This window comes from Eublepharis macularius, chromosome 1 (assembly GCF_028583425.1).
Source record: "Eublepharis macularius isolate TG4126 chromosome 1, MPM_Emac_v1.0, whole genome shotgun sequence".
Taxonomy (NCBI): domain Eukaryota; kingdom Metazoa; phylum Chordata; class Lepidosauria; order Squamata; family Eublepharidae; genus Eublepharis; species Eublepharis macularius.
Window position 1 is genome coordinate 115,192,470 of NC_072790.1, and position 20,583 is coordinate 115,213,052.

Sequence of the window (20,583 nt, forward strand, 5' to 3'; positions counted from 1 at the left end):
AGTTATGTGGTGATGGGTGGCAGGCAGTGGAAGGACTGGGTATTTCTGAGAAAACATCAAAGGTGCTGTGAGAAGGGGCAAGAAGTTTAGAAGAAATGTCCAGCTATGGGGCTCTATTTTATTTTGCTTCCGCTAATATAAACAGTCAATCATTTTTAACATTCCTTTTTTAAAAAGGAGTAAAACCACAATTACATTTAATTTGTCATGGATAAAAAAATTATCTATAGTAAATTTAAAAAAAACACTATACTATACTATAATGTGCTATTTTCATGAGAGCATCGTAGTAACTGTCCCCTGATATAGGACTATAACATATGTTAAACTAACTGCAAAGCGTCGCTCTACTGGCTATCTGTGTGTCATCAAGTCATAGCTGAATTATGGCAACACAAATGGGTTTGAAGATGAGGTACAGAGGTGATTTGACATTTCCTGTCTCTACACAGCAACCTTGTACTTCCTTGGTGTTCTCCCATCCAAATACTAACCATGGCTGAGCTGATGATCTCCCATTCATATATTAATCGGGGTTTAGCTTCTGAGATCTGACAAGACTGGGCTAGCCTGTATCATCTAGATCAAGGCATTGATTGAATAGCAAACATCAAAATCCAAACAATCAAGTTTTTAGCTTATGAAAAATCAGCCTTGTGCATTGGCCCTGTGGTTACTTAAAGAAGGTTTCACCTTGGCTATCAGAATCAAGGTCAGCCAGGTAAAGTGGCACTTCTTGCCAGATTGCCAGGGGGACTAATGAAACAACTGGCAAATATAACAGAAAACGTTTTTTCCTGCTAGTTCATTGCACATGAATGTTCTGTTTTATGGCTGTGTTATTTTTATGTTTTGTTAATTTTGTTGATATTATTTTACTGTATTTTGCATTGTGATCCCCCTACATTTTACAACAAACAAACAAGCAAACAGCAGGGCTAGTGAAGAGAGGGAATCCTGTGCATTTTAGCTTTCTGACAGAATTAAATAGTCTCTTAAAGAAAGCAGAATCGCCAGAAAGACATCAGTAAGGGAAGGGATGAAAAAAAACACCTGTGGCTTTAGAGTTCACTCTTGTAGCAATTATATTTTTATTTCTTAGCCTCCTGACTCACAGCTATTTGGGTAGCCACAGGTTTTTAATTTATGAAGAAAATGTATATGTAGCCTCTTAAGAGACCAGCTCAAGTAGCCAAAAGAAAGAGCTATAAATGTCACAAGCAAATCTGAAAAACCATCAAAATTGACTGAGACCAGCATGAATTTAGGAATGGTGACAGCAAAACTGGGAATGAGGATTGGGGTAACACAGTTTTGGGAATCACAAAATGACAGCTACTGTGTGTAAGTGGGAAAATTTTAGTTTACAAATTGGTCTAAATTTCGATGAAGCTTCACAATAGAAAATTTGGGAGAAATAAAATTGTGGTACTTCTGAGTTTTATCAAATTGACAAAATCAGTAATATAGCTTTAGGATATTATTGACTGGGATCTAAAAAAATATAAAGCTTTTACTCGACTTCCCCAACATACCTTCAGGAGTCAAACTTAGACCAGTTGCCTTAGCAGCATCCTTTTTGCTAAAGTATGTGTATCCTCCACCAGTGCGTACAGGCTTCTCATGGTGAAAACTGTAAAGTAAAAAAGGCTGTTATTGAAAGAGATGTTCACAAACAATGTGAGCTGCCTGAACTGCCTCTCTATGTAGAAGATTGTTACAAGTTTAATGCTGTGTCAGTTATCCTCTAATAATGTCTTTGAATCAGCCCACACACTCAGCACAGCCAAATCAATTATCAAAATCTATTTATCTCACTATTTATATTGTTTCAGTGCTCTTCTTGCCACTTTTGTTCTCCTGGATAATCTTTGGTGTATGAAGTAGGTGTGCAACTAGTGAGCTAATGATTGGCCCAGCATCCCAGCAATAAAGACAGACACAATTATGTGGGTTCACCTAGTTCCTTTATTAACCTTTACATTAATTTGCAGATCATTGTAAAATGCTTATACCATAAGAAGACTATTTTGAGGATGGGTTGCACTAGTCATCCTCCCTGAGTGCCCACTTGGCAAGTCCACCCTGGCTCCAATCCTGGCTGGCTGGTTTTGCTCACCTTGTTCACCTGACAAAGTACAGGAACCCCCGAAGTATACAATCACCAAATATAAACAATTATTTGTATATGTTTTGAAGGGCAAGAGTGCTCAATGAAATTAATTCAATTTATAAATATACAAAATCATTCCATATGTAACAATACCCAATGGTGGGATCACAGACAATGTTCAATATTCAAGAGCAATATTCCAAGAGTACATAAATTCAATTAAATACAATTCAAAAATTCAAAGTGCTTGAAAAATGTCTGTAAAGGAGCAGAAGCTTGCTGAAGTTATGTTGATTCAAAATAATTCACACCGCCTTCTGCAAGATTAACGCCACCTACGGGTTTTGCCGGCATGTAAGGAGTCCAGTCCCGTTTCGCACAATCAATAAAATCAGGTAACAAATAAAAGGGTAGGAAGGGTTACACCCAGCTACAACACTAGATTATCCAGAACAAACTGAAATGGTGGAACGCCATTGATTGTATTGACTGTAGTGTTTGCTGTGAGTAGATTGCTTATGTATTTTGTACTATATTGCATTATTAGTATGTACAATTAATGTTTGGTAATAATTGGATTATATAACAGATGTTTTGCCTGTGAAGAAGCTATTTGTGCGAAACGGGACTGGACTCCTTACATGCCGGCGAAACCCATAGGCGGCGTTAATCTTGTTGGTTGTCTTGTGCTCCGGAGTAGCTCTTCCCTGGTTCACCTGCACAACCTCCTGTGCTGAGAGGTGCCCAGCTTCATCCGTCTCCCCTGACAGGCAGCAAGGCACGGATGCAGCAAATGCTGGTTGTGGGGAAGGACATACGTCCTTTGCTGTCTCACTTGAATTTGCTGTCTCACTTGAATTCAGCCCACCCTCCAGCCTCATGCCATATTCAAATTATGTGGGCTGAGACAAATTTGCCCACAGCTGATAGCCATGAACCTCACTTCTTGCAAATGAGTCGGCTAGTGGCACTAGTAAATGCAATAAGAATCTCCAAAAATAAAAACAGTTGTAAATAGAGATGGGCACGATCCAAAAAAAATTGCCGATCCAGCTGATCGTGGATCGGCGCCAGTGACGATCCCGACTAAATGATCCACACCGATCATCTCCCGTTCCCGATCCGTGGATCGTGGAGGCCAAAGCGGGGCGCGCTGCTATTCCCAGCTATGTGGGAAGGTGGGTGTTGGTGGTGGCCACAGGGCCTGGCGGACATGGGGAGACGGCGATGAGCCGCCTCCCCTCAGGGGGCAGGGGGTCTGGCTGCTCGCCGGCGGCACTCCCCATGTGCCCACCCGCCAGGCCAAAAAGGAGCGCACTGGCGAGAAAAGAACAGTGGGTGATGCCGGCGGCATCTGTGTTTGTGTTTGGCTGTCTGTGTTTGGCCATCAGAGTTGCCTATCAGGGTTTGCAGGGATGAGATTGGAGTGCCCATGGCTACAGAACACCCCCTTCCCCCTCCCTCCCCTGGCTGTCTTCTCCCAGCTGCTGACTGCTTTGCTGCTTCGTGGTTGGAAGGAAGTCTTGCTGATCAAGGAAAGCTGGGCTTCCATTCGGGTTTCCAGGGCGACAGAAGGAGGGGAAACACAGCTCAGGCATTCCCCTGGCTCCGTTGCCCCGGGAATAGATTACTGGAGCCTGAGTGTCTGGCTTCCTGATCCGAGCACAATCCAGCCCCAATCCAGCCCCCTCCCAATCGCTGGATCGTTGGCCATGGCTGATCACGATCCGCTGAGTCACGATCTCGTGATCGCCATTATCGTGGGGTTTTTTGGATCGTAATGTGGATCGTGCCCATCTCTAGTTGTAAATGGCACGTTTCTGCAGCATCTTGACAGAAGGTGAAAAAGAAAAAGAGATATCAAAGAGGACAGCAAAGTTCCATACATGAGCACCAAGAAGAAAGTCATATTACCTACGGTTAGAACAAAGGAAAAAGCAGCACCATGGGAGGAGGAGAGACCAGTCACTTTGATTCTGGATAAGCTTGATAAAATTTGTTGACAGCCATTCCCCACAGTTGCTGTGTAGCTGCCAAAATCCAAGTTGGGTCTGAGGAACCTAGACCCAACTCTTTAAAAATCAGCACATCTAGTTTGACCCTGAGTTAACTGGAGTTAGTCCTCAGCATATGAGCTGGGAACCTAAAGTCTGATTACACCCTGATTTAAGAACTGGTTAGCAGGGAAATGAGCTAATTCTGCTTGCTTAACTTGCATTTGTATATCACAGATAATCAGTTAGTGATTATATGTGGTTCTCAGCATGAGAAAAGTTGTGGGGAGGGGTAGCAAGGAGTGAGGCTCAGCAACAAGCCAGATCCATTCAAATTTTCCTTAACTGTGGTTACAAATGATGTCTAAATGTATCCTTTAATGAAGATGGAAGAGGATCCCTGCTAATTCACAAATCTTGAGCAAATGACGAGGTAGAACTGCAGTGGATACACAAGGAAAAAATTTAATCTGAAAGTCAGTTTTCTCAGGTCAGTGGGAAGATTAAAGACTGGGAGAAAAATAAAAACCAAACTCTTTCTTTGATGTTATTATTAACCACGGCTACCAAAAATATTTTCAAGAATTAGACAGACTTTTTGCAGTCAGTTTCCACAGCAAGAACCATAAAGAAGGAAATCTCATTTATCATATGTTTGCACTTAGTATTTTTTTCTCCTCCATAAAACAATGAAGTGTATTCTAATACAGATTTCCTTTATTTAAGATCATTAGCATAGTTGATTTACTTCTGATCCATTTTAAAACTTCCCTGTTTAGAAAAGAAATGGTATAGTTAGTAATGTGCTGAATAGCGGGAACACACTGTGAGAAATGCCTAGCATATTTACTAAAACAATGGGCAACTTTAACATACTATGGCTACCGACAATCCTAAAAATGCTTTCTTGTGAGTAAGCCCTATTGAATAAAATGGGACTTTTGAACAACCTGTTTAGGCTTTGTTAACATTTGTTAGCAGGAACTGGCTATGTGCTAGCAAAAGGGGGAGGCTGCATTTAGAAAAAGGTCCTGAAGAAGCTTGTTGCTTTAGGAAAGAAACTGATACTTTTTTTTTTTTTACAGAAAGCCATACTGAGATAGGAAAGGAAAACAGGAATTCTATTTACCTATCTAAGCTAGGATGGAGAGAGAGTCATAGAAGACATGTTGCTTTCAGGAAGGTGTGAGAGACAGCACAAAACGTGAAGATTAAGAGCCAGTCAGAATGAAGAAAGTTTTAGATAAACAGAAGGCAGCAGAACAGAAAGAGGAAGGATTCAGAAGAAATTGATATGTACACCTTATTAGTTCTGCTTCTCCTTGGGTTGCCAGCTCCTGCTGGCATGGGGAAACTTCCACTCCTTGACCTCTCAGATGGGTGGTATGAGGAAAATAATAGGCAAAGTTGTTACCCAAGGAGGTCTCCTTGTGAGTTGGGGGGGAATTAACAGCAAGGAGAAAGCAGCGAGAGGAGGGGTAACTTAGGGATCTTTTATTATATGTATACAGGGATTGTCCCAACTAGAGAACAGCTTTCAATAAATAGACAGATATTTCAAACAAACAGGGAATCTTTATTGAAAATAACAAAAATCAGTAGCATACAACACATTCACACAACATGCAACACGTGTTCAAGACTAACTAGGAAAGAGAGTAAAAGTTAGGGGGATAGTTACCATCCAGATGTCTGAGAGAGAGGAGGAGCAATGAGTGGCCTGCGATTCAAGATGGAAGGGCTCAAACTGAGTTCGAGGGTGGAATGCTGGATCTAAGCATGCACAGTAGCGATGCCAGGGTTTTTGGCATTCGCAGCTGGCCGGCGGGCCAGGCGCCCACCCGCGCATGCATGCACACATGCACCGGCCTGCATGATGACGTCACATGTGATGTCATCACGGGCATGCACACGCCGCCAGTGCAATTGCTGCGGCGGGCAGCTGGGACGGCAGGCGGGCGACCTCCCAGCTCTCCTGCTCGGTTGCCCTGGACCACTGCAGATGCCTGCCCGCAGCTGCTGCGCCCAGCGGGGGCATGTGCTGGTGGCGGTGGCGGCGTGGGGCAGGAGGGCTAGGAGGCTGCAGCTCCGTGGCGTGCACTCCCGCCTCCTGCACCTCCTCCAGTGCCCCCTCTGGCACCCCATGCCCTGAGGCCACCGCCTACCTGGCCTCAATGGGCACGCCGGCCCTGAGCATGCACACAATTTGCAACTGAGCGGCAGCCAATTTTATACCATGGATCCTAACTTGGGGCAAGATTGCATCTTCCACCCCAAGAACAAAACCTTGAATGGTTGGTCCCGGGGCGGGACAAAGGATTGCGAAGTTGTCTCTGGGGTTAGACAAAGAACTGGTAAACTGTTCCCAAAGTGGGACAATAAGCCAGTAAACTAAGAATTAGGAAGGTTTGATTAAGTCTTCCCAGGTGGAACTAAAGTGATCAAATTATGACTGACGACCTGTGAGGTGGATGAGTGAGGCTCAGTCCTCTAAATTGCTTAAGAGTGGGAAAGTGGTTAAGGTCAGATCAATAAGGAGGGTTGCATTCCAGGAAGGTCTTATTGTATCAGAATCCTTAGTGCATCCCCCAGGCAAGGGAGGGGATTGAGCTGGCCTCACCTGTGTCTCCTCATGTTTGTTCGTTCCATCTCACGGGTGGGATCTGGCTTCCTGCTTGGACAGTAGTGTCCATGTTTTCTGCCAGCTTGGACAGTGGCTTCCATGTTTTCTGCCTACTTTGGCTGTACTTTTAGTTCTGGAAGTGCATTCAGAGAAGGGGTTTATGGCATAACCATAACCCTAAGCCTTCTAATGTTATGGGGACAGTTCTGACCACTAACAATGTGTGGGAGGTGATTAATGTTGCCCAGCACAATAATGCTGCTTCCGGCATGACCCAGAAGAGATGCCATCATGTCAGGTGACACTCTAGCATTTGCCCCAAACTCTATGTTTAAACCATAGAGTCTTGGGTGGATGCTAGAGCAACACCCCTGACACAATGATGTCACTTAAAAGTCATGCCAGAAGTGGCATCATTGTGCTAGGCAATACTGATTGCTCCCCCCACCATCAGTCCCGGCCTTTCCCATCTCCCCCTCTAATTGCCCCCAATAGAGTATTGGTGTACTTGGTGCAAGGACATTGTACAGTCCTTCATTTCCAACACCTTTAAGCAGAACAATAGCTCACTACTGTATAAAGTTATATAGGGCCAGCAAGATTGTGAACCACTATATTGATGCATGTTATTATGGTAGAAATAGCACATTACTGTGATAATATAAGAAATGAGGGGACACTTATTGTCCTATAAGTTATTTTTATTCTCAAAAACCTCATGTTGATGGATGAATGGTTAGTGTACATTCACCTAACCTAAGAATGGCTTTGAAGTTGTTTAAAAGTGTCTTCAAAAGGGAAATGAGATGGAAAACCTATCAGTGGTGATGAGCTCTGATTGCTAAATGGAACTTCCAGGTTCAAAGGCAGGATGCCAGTGAATACCTGCTGCTGAGGCCAGACAACATGGGAGGGCTTCATGCTCTACTTGTGGGCTTTCTGGAAGCATCTGCTAGCCAATACTAGAAGCAGGATGTTGGACTAGATGTAGCCTTGATTTGATCCAGCAGAGTTCTCATGTTTTTAATAAACAAGGCCTTCATGTTAATAGGAATTAGCTGTAGAATGTGCAATTATCTGCGATGCAAGGCCGGTCCAAATACTTTTTTACTCCAGTTCCCATTTATGGGGAAAGAGAAGAGTGAACTATGCCATGCATGAATACAGCAATTCCCCTGATAGTGGTGTCTGGAGAAAGGCCATGATAGCAAAAAATTACTTCCATCTCTGTCTGCATGCAGTTCATTTCACATTTCCCCCCTTCTTCCATGTAATTGTGGGTATGCAAATAGCCAAGGGTGGCTTGGCTCTGTGTGCAGTGTGGACTGTCCCTTACAGTAGATTCACACATCCATCATTCCTTTATGTGCTTTTCTACCCAACACACAGGCACAGGCACAAACTTACTAAGTTTCCTTAGTAAGCCCTGGTACTGAGGCAGGAACCAGGCCTCAGGTCTAATTGGACTATACTTGGGATATAGCAAGCTGAACACAACATAATTTTTAGGAAAGCTGTCAAGTTCTATAGGTTTTGGCCATGGATGATATGGCCAATATGTTGTCACTAAAATCAGCAGCCCCAGTTCTCCTTCCCCTCTTTTCCCCAGTTATGTTTAGTAATCCAAAGTGTAGGATGTGACATCATAGTGCTATGAATTTCCCTGTCCCTGCAAGCAGCAGCCAATGAAGCAAAGTATGGCTTGGAGAAATTCACAAGATGATGGTCAGATTGCACATTTTGCATTATAGAGAAAAGAAAGAGGAGACATAGGACTGTAGCTTTTGGCACCAACCACGTAGCAGCCTTAAAGTATACTTTCGGCTATCGCTTCTTTAAAGTCACCATTGTAGTGGAACTCAGCCAGTTTCATGGGTTGCGGGGGTGGGGAGCCTGTCCAGGGTCTACCTGCCCAAACAAACAGTAGCTGACCACCAGTTTCCTTAGTAAGCCCTGGTACTGAGGCAGGAACCAGGCCTCAGGTCTAATTGGACTATACTTGGGATATAGCAAGCTGAATCCCAACTTAAAGTTACAAAAGGAAACATGGGCCAAATAGGCCTAGACACTAAATTCAGATTGAAGCTGTTGAACCAAAAGAACCACATACATATAAGATATAATCGATTTATTAATAAGTGAATAAATGATTAGAAGGTGTGCATACAAGGAAAGATAAAACAAGAAAATATCCTAATACTAAACATACTTGGCAGAGCGGCAGTTCAGCAATGCAAAGCCAGAATCAAAATTTCCAGCATCACAGCATAATTGTAGATTCAATTAGCTACAAGACTGAAGTCATGTCCAGAATTCAGGCATCAAGATCAGAGTATCCAGAAGTTCAACAAAAACTCTAGTCTCACAAATGTTCAAAGCTATTCAAAGCTAATTTACTACAATTTAAAGTGCTCAGTGTCAAAAGTGATTTCTATGGTACAACAATTACAAGAGTAAATACATAATAATACAAGGTTTGTAATAAACAATCAGTTAATCAACAATAAACTCTGGTCAATTCATCCAAGAGTGAATTCATCTATGCAGTCCATATAGGTTTCCTTCTGTAATTCCGTTGTTCATTCAATAAGCAGAAGTATCAAGATCAATCATTCATACAAACAGTGGTTCAGCCAAATTACATTTCATTCATGAGCTTCTGTGAAGAGCCAGAACTCATATTCCGCTTGACAAACTGCTAGCTCGTTTGTTTCGCATATAAAAGCTTTCCCAAGAGCAACAGGCTGAAAACATATATGAATACATATGATAATATGTTTGTACAATATTCCACTTCATAAACTGTTCCATGAATAATATACTACTTACAATCATTGAACGGTTGTCTCCAATCAAAAACAATTTATTTTCAAATTACCAACGAACTGCTCCCATCATGAGCTGGATGCCATTTCCACAATGGGGCGGGGTCATGGAATACCGTGCAAAGGCAAATTTAAAGGTCCTCCTTGTATTATTTCAATGATTTAAAGTGACATCTACATTTATATAAGGCATTGAAAATTACAATGATACGGATAGCAACTAATAATTTCTCCTTCAATTCTGTTACATAAAACAATATGGATGGCAACAGTAACAAATTCTCCTTCAATTCAGTTAAATGAAAACTAATACATCCCAGTCCTGATTGAGCCGAAAGTTCCAAAACTACAAACGGTAACAGGAACAATTTCTACTTACATACCATTACATAAAACAAGATAAATCCCAGTCCAGATTCAGCCCCCCTGGTGCTAGAGATTTCAACGTGAAAATCCACCATGCCTCACATCGTAAGAGTTGTTGTTGTGTTCTTCCCTCCTTATCTCTCACCGCCTCTAATACTGTAAACCTAAGATCTCTTTCTGTATGGTTCTTCTGTATGAAATGAGTCGTGAGAAGAGCTTCTTCTACCTGACATCTGATTTTTGATTGATGTTCTTGAATTCTTACTCTCACTGCATGATTGGTGCTGCCTACATAAATCTTCCCGCAAGGACATTCTATGAGATAAATCACACCCAGTGTGCTGCAGATGGAGAACTTTTTTTAACTGCAGTTGTCCATTCGATGTCCTTAAAGTCACCGTACTGCCTGTGATGGCTAACCTGCACACGTTACAATGTCCGAAGCTATGGTGTCCTACGGGCTGATCCTTCACAGTGTCCTGTGTTTCCATATCTGAGTGTACCAATCTATCACGTAGGCTATAGCCTACTCTCGGTGGATCCAAACAACCCGGTAAATGAACAACTAGATGCCAATGTTGCTTAATAATATGTGTGATCTTGCGAGACATGATTGTGTAATCCAGTGACCAATTCATACTCTGTTGAGTGGGTCTCTTCCTGACCACAAGTAAATCAGGTCTACTGACATGAGAAGCTTGAAAACGAGCTCTCTCTACCACTTGTGTTGGGTAGCCTCTGGCAATAAAATTCCTAGCCATGATGGAACTCTCTATAATCTATCTCTGAAGTGGCATTCCTACAAAGTCTGAGAAATTGTCCGTAAGGAATATTTTGTTTGAGGTGTACTGTATGGTGAGAGCTATAATGTAAAAAAGAGTTGCGGTCCATAGGTTAGTGGAACGGACGAACTGCCAAATGATGTTCCAAATACTTATACACTATTACATCTAAATAGTTGATGTGTGTCTTACTCCTTTCACTGGAGAATATAATGTTGGAGTCAGTATTATTTAGCCAGCTAACCAACGAGGCTGCAATTTATGATTTATTTAGAATAAAAAAATGTCGTCAATAAAATGCCCATAATAGGCTCTCTCTTGATGAAATGGGTTGTGTCACTGCCAGGGTGCTATTGGTGCCTAGACTCCCTTCCCATCCTTAATGCCTAGGCTCCCTTCTTTAGCAGTATCAAGGGAGACTTCCTTGACTTTGGTGCCTTGACTACCTTTTCTTAGCAGTTTCAAGAGGCTCTTCGCCTGAACTGATAGCCTAATGATGTCTGAAATGACACATAGCATTAGATCATCCTTTCCCTACAGGCACAAACCAGCAATTTATCCTAACAAGTTTTGCAGCTTTGGCAAGACAGGCCTAAAGCTTGACTCTGGTTAGGCCCACAAGAGGCCTGTTCATGACAACCAATACCACAGTTGCTAGCTAGTTCATTATATATTTTCCATATATATATTTTCCCTCTCCATGTGGGTTTTAGCACCTTTGTAGACAAACTAGCAGGCTAGAAAACTGAATACGAATTATTCTATAATTTGATTGTGCTTAATGCCTAGATCATTCTCTTCTAAATACATTTTTCTTGCCTTACAAGACACCACAATTGAATTACTGATGTAGAGATTTAAGAACCCATAAGCTGGTTTTATATATATAAAATAATGTACTAGTTATATTGCATAGAACTACAAGTGTGGCCTTGACTTAAATTAGAAGATAAAGAGTGCAAAGGTAAGGAACATTCCCTTCAGTCCATCATTACTTATATTCAGGAATAACTCCTCAGCTTCTATGTGTACTTAGAAGGCTGAGGCAATAGCTTAGGCTGGAATGAGTCAGACAGTCATAACTGTAGGAATAAAGATTTTATGACAGCATAAAAAGGACATAATGAACAATATATCCATCTACTTTTGTGAGCGCTGCTCAAGTACAAACCACCTTTAACTTTATACTGACTACAGCAATGAGCAAATGTGTGAGAAACCTAAATGATTTTCAGTCTAATGTTATGCAATGGAATCCAGCTAAAAGAACATGGAACTCGTTTGGGTATTATTCATCCATTTCAGATATTTATACCCTACTTTTCTCCCCAATGGGAATCCACAACAGCTTACATCATTTTTTCCTCCTCCATTTGATCCTTACATTAGCAATCCTGAAAGGTAGGTTAGGCAGAGAGAGAGAGTGATTGGCCTAAGGTCACACATCAAAGCTTCCATGGCAGAATGGTGATTTGAACCTGGGTCTCCCAGGTCCTAGTCTGACACTTTAAAAACTACACCTTCCTGGCTTTCATTATGCAGTATGCTTCCTGCTGTCTAGCAAAGGGATTGCAGCCCAAACAATATGTTACTTTTTGAGAAAGTCTGAGGGAAAAGAGGGAGCAGATAACATAGAAGTTCTAGGAAGGTGTATAGATTGGTATTACACCCAATAGACATAGAATACCTTTTGGAAAAACATTCTCAATGTAGTGGGTATTCAGAATAATGTTTTCCTATGGTGGGAAATAGAGGACCAAACTTCTTCTATTACCATAAATATAGTCCTTACTGTTTTTGCAGTTTTCGGTCACAACCATAGCAGAGTCCATCGAGCGGTGGGTTATGGATTAACTCTACAAGGTGACTCAAAGGGGCTGATCTCTTTCTGTTCAGTAGTGACGACTCCCAAAATGGAACATACCTAGGCAAAGTCAGAGAATGAATAAGTTCAGAATGTAATTGTCAGAAGAGGAGTAAAAGAAAACTTAACAAATATGTTAACCAAGTCTCCAAGGTTGTGTTGTTGTTGTTGTTTTGCAACTTGCTGGGCTTCCTTTGAAGGTCCCAAACAGTATTGGACTAGGAGCCCTGACATGTGGGTTCAAGTCCCCACTCTGCCATGAAATTCAGTGCATGATATTGGCCTATCACTAAGACTAAACTACCTCTGTGAGTTGTTGTGAAATTGAGGAGGAAAATCAGGGAACCTTTGGATGCCATTCTGAACTCCTTGGATATAGAGTGGGCTAAAAATCTAGTAAGCAATAATAAACAAATGTCACCTAATATATTGAAAATTTATATTTGATGCATTAATTAGATTCATTTTCTAAGTCAACATTATAAGGCCCCATAATCTAGAGTATTGGTCAAAAGAAGATTTCATACATTTTGGAGGGAATCAGATAGAATGCCTGCTCTCTTCTTTATTATTTGAACTAGTGCTAGATCTATTACTATGTAAGATTCAACAACAATCTGATATGGAGGAAATCAAACAGATGGAAACATGAACAAATATTTAACTATAAGCAGATGATACTTTGCTCTTTTTATCCAATTACTCAGAGGACTTGAGGGAGGGGGTAAGGAAGGATTCCTTATGCACAGAAATATCACATGCTTTTCATGTTTTGACTGCCTGCTCCAAGGCTCAACATCATGCCAGAAATCTTTTACTGCAATTCCCATAACATATAACTTGATGGAAGAGTTCTGTGGATATTGCTTGTATTCTGGCCAGGTAAGGGACTCACATTTGGTGACCTTCTAAGTAGATTTCTAGAATGCTGTTAATCACCTTATTACATTTTGTTTGGGACTTGCTCAGGTCCACTTGATTAGATATATATTGCAAGTTCTGTACTGGGAACTTAATTCCAAGACACGAGTGAGATCAATTTGTATTGGGATCATGGCGCATGGACTGCTATTTGTCCCACTGAGGAACTCCCCTCCCCACACACACACACATTGGCTATACTACCTTTTTTGAAGATGTAAGGAACATGTCTAGAGTTAGGTCAAGTATCCACCACACATAACATGTTTTTCAAAATATTGGTGGCTTTCATATCCTATTTGGCCCAGCTTCTTCTTTTTTTTATTTTTGAATGTTCAGCTTCATAAATAAAGTGTGCATGCCACACACACAGATGAACAACACAGGAACCAAGCATAAAGTGGAGAGACCCTGCCCTGTCCCATAAATATAGTCTTAGATGCCAGGAATGGGGAAAGGAATTGCTTACAGAACTTTCAGCTTTGGATCTGAGGCTGGAATGCAAAACAAAAAATGAGGTAGCTGTAAAAACTGGCTCTCTTCAAGCAGATGCAACATTATTAATGAAAATATATTACTTGATGTCTCATATTCTGATTACATTCAGTTTCCATTACAACTGACATTGAATGTTTACTGTTTTCTCAGGGAAGTAGTGGAATCTCCACTGAAAGTCTTTATGAAGAGGGTGGAAAAAATATCTGTCAGGGATGATTTAAAGTATACACAAAATACTCATCAGTTCTGGGTGGCTTTGAGGGCTCCTGAGTCCTGACTTAAAAGTTAAAAAGCTACAGTACCTTATTATTCTGACAGGTTCATTCATTTGTACTATTTTACTGAGCTGGAGAATCCAGTTTCTGAAATATCAGAGAGTAGAAACCTAGATACAAAGTTTTCATCCTGACTTTTCCAGTGCTACCAAATTCCCAGGGCTGGAGGTGGAGAATCATTCCACCATATTCTGAATATGCTAAGTTTTTATTTAAAGCGTTGATCCCTTGGACATTTTATGTAGAAATGGCAGATTGTCTTAATTCAGATTTTAAATATTTGATTTTTTTCACATTTTCAAGTAACCTGGAAAAGGGTTAACCAAGGGGCTTAAGTGTCCTTAAGTATGCATGGATTGTACCTATTCTGAAAGTATTGTATTTGGCCAATTATTTACCTGTATTATTTAATTTTTTAAAGACTTTTATACTGCCTTTCTCTTCAATGAAGTGGTTTACATCATTAAAAACTATAGTAAATACTATATATTAAAACAAAAAAAAAGTCACTTCAATTGAGAGGTCCCACAAGAATACAACCAATATTAAAACAAAAACACAACTAGGAGGCAAAGTTTCTATGATACATCATGGATGGTTAAAGGCCCGCTAAACAGTTAAAATGTTTTTTTTTAATAAGACATAAGGGATGGTCCGTTTCATTCATGGTTGAATGGCCCATGAAAAGACAATCCATACTTCCCTTTCACATGGGTATATATAAGCAATGGGCAGCTCAATCCTATGCCCCGAGGCAGCGTTGTTGCTCATACACTGATGTAAATGGGGCGCCGTTCCACAGCTCCCTATGGACTCCCTATGGACTTTTGCAGAATAGTCCTGCCAGCACCCAAACACAACAAGCCCACCATTCCCCTGCCAGCACCCAAGCACCCGCCCACCATTTCCCTGACAACCCCTCTCACACCAGCCAATGGCCACACCCCTCCCCAATATCCAAGTGAGGGGCAAGCAGTGGCACAGCCAATGGGGAGGCCATGATCCCAGCTGCCGTCAAGAGGCCCCCCTTCAGAGAGCAGGCATCCCTATCAGTAAGGGGGACAGAGGTGACAGTGAAGGTCCAGATCAAACATCCACCCTCTCGCCCGTTCAGCCCCCATTTTCGATGAGGGCCAGGCCGGTGGCTGCAGGTTGGTATGCCTGCAAATCCATGCCGCCGCCGCCACCACCACCACAAGAAACAGGTCCCCCCTCCCTGAAATGTAGGGCCAGATAGTAGGGAACTGGTCTCTGTTGCCTGGAGATCAGTTGTAGTTCTGGGATATCTCCAGCTACCACCTGGAGACTGGCAACCCTAAGTAGTCCCGAGATTCTGGAGAACCAGGTAGAGGTGGAGGCGGGGACTTCAATGAATGACAGGAACGCCCATTGGGAACCACGTGGGAGGCCGGGAGGCCATTTGGAAGTGAAGGGAATGAAAAGTGCCCACAAACTTGCTGTGGTGCTGGTTGAACACATCACTGCATCTCTACAATGTGAGAACATGGGTTGAACTTCAACAGCCATGCCCCAGTACTGGGGAGATGCCCTTCCCCAGTGTGGACTGACAGGCCCACCCCATGCCAGATTGCCCAAGTCCATCCCTGCTTCCGCAAACACATCCCCCACCCCCTGGCAGCAACTTCCCACGTACAATGACCATCTTCTTAGCTTATCAGATGCCAGGAGCTCAGACTATCAGAGAATGAAAGTCCTCAGTCCCCGCTCCCCCGCAGACATTCATGGGCCACAATTCAATTCCCACCCCACTGCCTGAAGTTACATTGAGGGGAGGAACAGGGCAGGGAGGCTGGACGGGGCACCACTTGATACATTTGTGGGGATGTGTAAGAGGACATGTGTGACAAGGAGTTGAGAGAGGGGCTAATGGCAATGTCAGTCAGGCACGCAAACACAAAAGTTTGTTGTTTTTCAACTCGTTTTATTAAATTGGAAAAAGTGCCATTGTTTCTAGGCTGCAAAGGGAGCCAAGGCATTTTGCACAGCCCTCATTCTGCACTCCCAGGGGTGAGGCTGAGATGTGGACTGCCTTGAGATATTGCTTCCTGGGCTGGATCTGAATGACACTTGCAGAGGATTATGGGGTGGGGGGAGGAAGCAAACATCTCCCGGATGGGTCACGACGTGCCTGCAAGAGAAAGACATACATGAGGGCTTTGCCTTGGTCCATGGCCAAGGCAAAGCCGACAACATCTGAAAAGATGCACATAGTAGAGAGCAGCAGCAGCAGCGACCAGCTGATGCAAGACCCTCTGGTGAGGGTGCTCTCTGCTTTGGGGTGATTTTACCTTTAAGGGAGGAAGTTAACAGGTAGTTACAAACATCTGGTCAAGAGTAGTTTTCCGGACAACTGCCTCTGGGGCAGGCAGGGGATGCTGCCACCATCCTCTCCCCTGCCAAGGCTAGCGGTCAGGCGAGTTCAGGTGATGGGGCAGCCAGCACAAATCAGTGAGCCGCACTGCCCCATCTCCTTCTTACCTGTAAGTGCTACCTCGCTCCTTACTGAGATGGAACTTCAGAGTCAGATAACCTGCAAGGAAACTTAAGTGGTTATTGTTAGCCAGACATTCTGGACTTTGCCTTTCTTCCCTTGAGCGCATGCAAAGTTCTTCCAGTTTTCTCGCTAAATCCCCCCAGTGCACTCAGTGCCCACCACCATGAGTACCCTTTCTCCTGCCTTGTGTTCAAAGTACCCACGGCAGAAGGCCAATGGGTAGAGCTTTCGGCCATGTGCTCACTTACCTGAGGTCATGAACAGCGCAGCCGGACGTTTTGTACGGTGCGTGAGCAAGTGATTGGGTGCGGGGAGGGGGGCTTGCCTACCCCGGAAGCAGATGTGGATTGGCCCCCATGGTAGTTCCCATCCTATGCTCCTTCGGGCTGCAGAGGCGGGGCTGCACAGCAAGAGAGAGGTTCATGTTTTCCTGTTCAATGGGCGCCTATGGGATGCGCCTCCTTTTTCCTGGCGTAACTTTCTGCCGCTGGAGGGGGCGTTCCTAGGGCTGGGGTGGCTTTGGAAGCAGACTAACTCATGCCCCACCCCCACCCCCACCCCGCCCCCTCCCACACTGGCATGGGGACTTGCGCCAGACTTGTGCCTCCACCCAGCTGCCAATGTGCCCACCGCCGGAGACCCATCCGCGGTAGTGCGCCTTGGGCGGGCACCGGCAGAAAGGGTTTTACATCGGCGTAAGTGCCATTTACACCCGTGCAAGGCTTAGTTCTCTCCCGATGTGGTTTCCACTCTGTTGCTTAGGATTGCACTGCAAGTGTACCATTGGAGGGCATGCAAGGTCAGTGGGAGGTTATTACAGGGAATGGAAGGTGACTACTTGGTATGCTTTGCCTTGGGACTGGATTTAAAGGGTTTTCCCCCCTTAAAGTACCATCCAGAGCCAATTTTAATATCAAAACTTTAAAGTGGTTCTGAATTCCAATGGTTGGAATTAAATTCTGAAAATCTGCCATGTTTTAAATGCTTGTAGCATTTATTTTTTATGTTGTTTATAGTCTGCCTTTCTCTGAAATTTAGGGTGGATTACACGGTATAAGTCAATGTGATCAGTGACTGGGACATTCAATAAACAATTCAATAAAGTATGAGGTGCACGTCTAAATTTAAGGTCAGGGATGAAGCACAATTTTTTTCTGTGGGTACATTTGTGGTGCTGTTGTGTACAGCAAGAAGCCTGAAGAAGGACAAAATATGCCCCAGTGTGGCTTTTATGCTGACTATTTAGTCAATATAAAAATGTATACACAACACTGTGTATGTAGTCAATGCTGATAACAGCTTGGGACCAGCAAACCTTTAGGGCCACTTTCTCCTATGTGAACTATCCATCCACTCTGGTCATCTTCAGAGGCCTTGCTTACAGTGCCCCTTCCATCTGAGGCTAGATAGGTGGCAACCTGGGAAAGGGCCTTCTCAGTCAGGGAGTGAATCTTTGGAACTTCCTCCCCAGGGAGTTTCGTCTTTCCCCCTCTGTCATTGTCTTCCACCAGCCGATGAAGACTTTTCTGTTTCATTCGGCATACCCCTAATCAGGGTTTTTTTTTCTGGGAAAAGAGGTGGTGGAACTCAGTGGTGGAACTCAGGACCACACAATGACATCACTTTGGGTCAGCTGGAACACAGAGGAACAGAGTTCCGGCACCTCTTGAAAATGGTCACCTGGCCTGTGCCCCCGCCCCCTGATCTCCAGACAGAGGGGAGTTTAGATTGCCCTCTGCGCCAGTGGCGCAGAGGGCAATCTAAGCTCCTCTCTGTCTGGAGATCAGGGGGGGGGGCACAGGCCAGGTGACCATTTTCAAGAGGTGCCGGAACTCTGTTCCTCTGTGTTCCAGCTGAAAAAAAGCCCTGCCCGATATAAACTCTTATTGGCCCTCATCCCTAGTTGTGTGTGTGTTTTTGTGTCTATATGTTTGAATTATACATATACATTTTAAATGTTATTTAAATGTTTTAATGTCTGGTGTTCACTGCCTTGGGAACACAATAAGCCATTGTGAGTGAAGGAGGCACCATATTCAGAGGCAGCAAACCTATGTATACCAGTGCTGGGAGGCCGCAGAAGGGGAGAGTCTTGGTCCCTATGCCCAGTGACTTCCAGGACACCTGTTTAGTCTCGTTGGGAAATTTCTGAAGATTTGGGGTTGGAGCCTAGGGGAGAGCAGGATTTGATGAGGGGAGGGGCTCAACAGAGTATAATGCCATAGAGTCCACCCTCCAAAGCAGCCATTTTCTCCAGGGGAACTGACCTCTGTCATCTGGAGATCAATGCAATTCTGAGAGGTCTCCAGGCCCCATCTGGATATGGCAAACCTAGTGAAACAGGATATTGAACAAGATGGACCACTAGTCTGATCAAGGAGGTTCTTCCATGTTCTTGTGTAATTCATCCATCTCCTTCAGTTGTTGAGAGAGCTGAGATATAGACTTGGGGTTATGCTAGTTTGTATTAGTTTATTCTTAGTCAAGATTGTGAGATGCATTTGCATTTTTTTTAAAAAAAATAAGAACTGATTTGCTATTTGACGATCATTGTCTGAAGTCTTATAAATCCAAGGAATCAAGCTGTTGTTCTTTTAGCCAAAAATGAGAGATCCAGAATCAGTGGTGCTATTCAAGATTAATTGATGAAGTTTTTGATTTCTTCTTTTACTTCCTCATAAAATACTGACAGATTATAATGAAAACATTTTACTGTTCTACTTCGATGAAAGTTGATGAGCTAGAGATGTTACTTCACTGACTCCCTCCAATGGTAAATATTGGTATTCCTTCACAAAATATAAATATTTTCTAGCTATCTGTTAAATCTAACATTTATAAAGACCTCCTTTAGATGCCTTGTGATGCCCAATAGAATAAATAAACATGTGATATCCCTGATTTAAGCTTCAAATCAGAAGTTTATGAATATTGGAGTAGTGTGGCTGATACTATAAACATTTTGTATAGACTTTTATTCTTAAAATCTTAAAAAATCCTTGATAAAACACACATCTGACATGCTCACCCAATATATTTGAAATGAAAAAAGAATTTGTAATCCATCACCTATTAGAACAGTTGCATCCATCAATTATTTTTTACAAATTAACGTTTGCACAATTCAGTGTGCCTGTTGCTTCTTTTCAGACATCATAATAAACACATTTTCAATGTGTTTGTGAGTTCCTGAGAATCAGACTAGACATGTTCGTCCTGCAGGTATTCTCATAGCAAACTGCAGCCCTGGGGGGTAGTTTGGTTCTAGGCAGGGTTCAAATGGAAGGTATTTAACCTCTATATATGTCATTATCTTCAACTTCGGTTGCTCCTTGGAATCTGTTGTTTATACTAGGGGGAAGACAGAGGTACTTGAATGGTACATGAATGTTTCCCACATAGAAGCTTTATGTGTGTGGGGGTGTGAGTGCATGCATGCATGCAAGCATGAAGTGAAGAAAATGGTGTGATGCTTTAAATGCCATCCTTCCCTGCCATGACCCATATCTACAGGACTGCCCCTCCTGACATCACATTAAGTAGGTAACTGTTCCATATTAGAATATAAAATGTTGACACAGATGGTTTTAATGCAGTTGAAGGTTCTTGGAGCAACAAGAAGTGCGTATATTATCCACAAAGACCATTCTTTGCTGGTAAGTTTGTTGAAAATTATTTGGGTTGCTCAGAAGACATTTTTTAGCCACAGAGTATCCTTCTTTCATCATTCATAGTGAACTGAGAGCATTTGGAAATACAAGTTGTTGTCAGCAGACATGACTGCAGTGATTCTTTTGTTGCTTTCAG

At 42.8% G+C, this 20,583-nt stretch overlaps 1 protein-coding gene and 1 long non-coding RNA gene across 10 annotated transcripts in view; both read right to left on the reverse strand.

Annotated features, from left to right (window-relative positions):
* The window catches only part of LOC129326929 (uncharacterized), a 228,339-nt gene that overhangs the window by 186,571 nt on the left and 21,185 nt on the right, over positions 1-20,583 (reverse strand). For all 9 annotated transcript variants that reach the window (XR_008596770.1, XM_054975299.1, XM_054975290.1 and 6 more), the window contains exons 3-4: positions 12,496-12,627; positions 1,536-1,633 (exon numbers count right to left, since the gene is read on the reverse strand). Coding sequence is in view for 8 of the 9 variants with exons in the window: in XM_054975299.1 (XP_054831274.1) it covers positions 1,536-1,633; positions 12,496-12,627 (230 nt within the window). In the remaining variant the exon portion in view is untranslated. The remainder of the gene's footprint in view (positions 1-1,535; positions 1,634-12,495; positions 12,628-20,583) is intronic.
* Positions 16,287-19,109, reverse strand: LOC129326987 (uncharacterized). The gene is made up of 3 exons (XR_008596771.1): positions 19,044-19,109; positions 17,025-17,176; positions 16,287-16,812 (listed from the first exon to the last, which is right to left on the reverse strand). It is a non-coding gene; the product is annotated as an uncharacterized LOC129326987 (long non-coding RNA).